General features: G+C 60.6%; 1 protein-coding gene across 1 annotated transcript; it reads left to right on the top strand.

Annotated features, from left to right (window-relative positions):
• Positions 1 to 41: 41 nt before the first annotated feature.
• Positions 42 to 824, top strand: LOC103399331 (glypican-3-like; the record flags this gene model as incomplete). Its single annotated transcript, XM_008338027.3, has 1 exon — positions 42 to 824. A coding segment is annotated over one exon (753 nt), but the record flags the coding sequence as incomplete, so codon positions are not given.
• Between the last annotated feature and the right edge of the window lie 42 nt (positions 825 to 866).

An 866-nucleotide genomic window follows, 5' to 3' on the forward strand; every position in this document is an offset into this window, starting at 1 on the left:
ACACACACTCTCTCTCTCTCTTCACCTCATCTGACCTCTGACCTCACCCGACTCTCTGTGTCCCCGTCCGTCCTACAGAGGCCTTTGACCTGGTCCTGCGTCACGGCCGTAACTCCACCCTGACCATGCTGAAGTCGGAGTTCCCGAGCCTGGGCAGCGGAGCCCAGAGCTCCGTCGGTCAGCTCTTTCTGGACATGGCGCACTACATCCTGGGCTCAGATTCATCGGTGGACCACATGGTGACGACGCTGTACGCGCGCCTCTTCCCCCTCGCATACCGCCGCCTTCTGGGAGGCAGTCTGTCCTCCGTGTCGGAGGAGTGCGTGAGAGGAGCCTGGAAAGACTCGGGAGCATTTGGCCCGTATCCCAAACTCATGATGACCCGTCTGTCCCGCTCGCTCCTGGCCACGCGGGTCTTCCTGCAGGCGCTGAATCTGGGCATCGAGATCATCAACACCACGGATCACCTGCGGCCCGGCCGGGACTGCAGCCGGGCCCTGCTCAGGCTGTGGTACTGCCCGTACTGCCAGGGCATGCTGGGCCCCCCCGCCTGCAGGGGCTTCTGTCAGACTGTGATGCAAAGCTGTCTGGGAGGCGCCGCCGAGGTGCAGCCTCACTGGAGGACCTACGTGGACGGACTGGGGAAACTGGCCAGCTCCATGAGGGGGGAACAGGACATGGAGGCGGTGGTTCTGAGGCTTCCCTCCATCCTCAAGTTGGCCCTGAAGCACGCCGTGAACGCACGCACTCGCCTCAGCACCATGGTGAGTCCACTGCCACGCCATCTTTACTGATCTGTACTGATTAATGAGTCGTTTTCACCTGTAGGTGGCTCATTTGACCTTTAACCTTTGTAAAAAAAAAAA

Source organism: Cynoglossus semilaevis, unplaced genomic scaffold (genome assembly GCF_000523025.1).
Source record: "Cynoglossus semilaevis isolate Cse_v1.0 unplaced genomic scaffold, Cse_v1.0 C19070348, whole genome shotgun sequence".
In the NCBI taxonomy this organism is placed as follows: Eukaryota; Metazoa; Chordata; class Actinopteri; order Pleuronectiformes; family Cynoglossidae; genus Cynoglossus; species Cynoglossus semilaevis.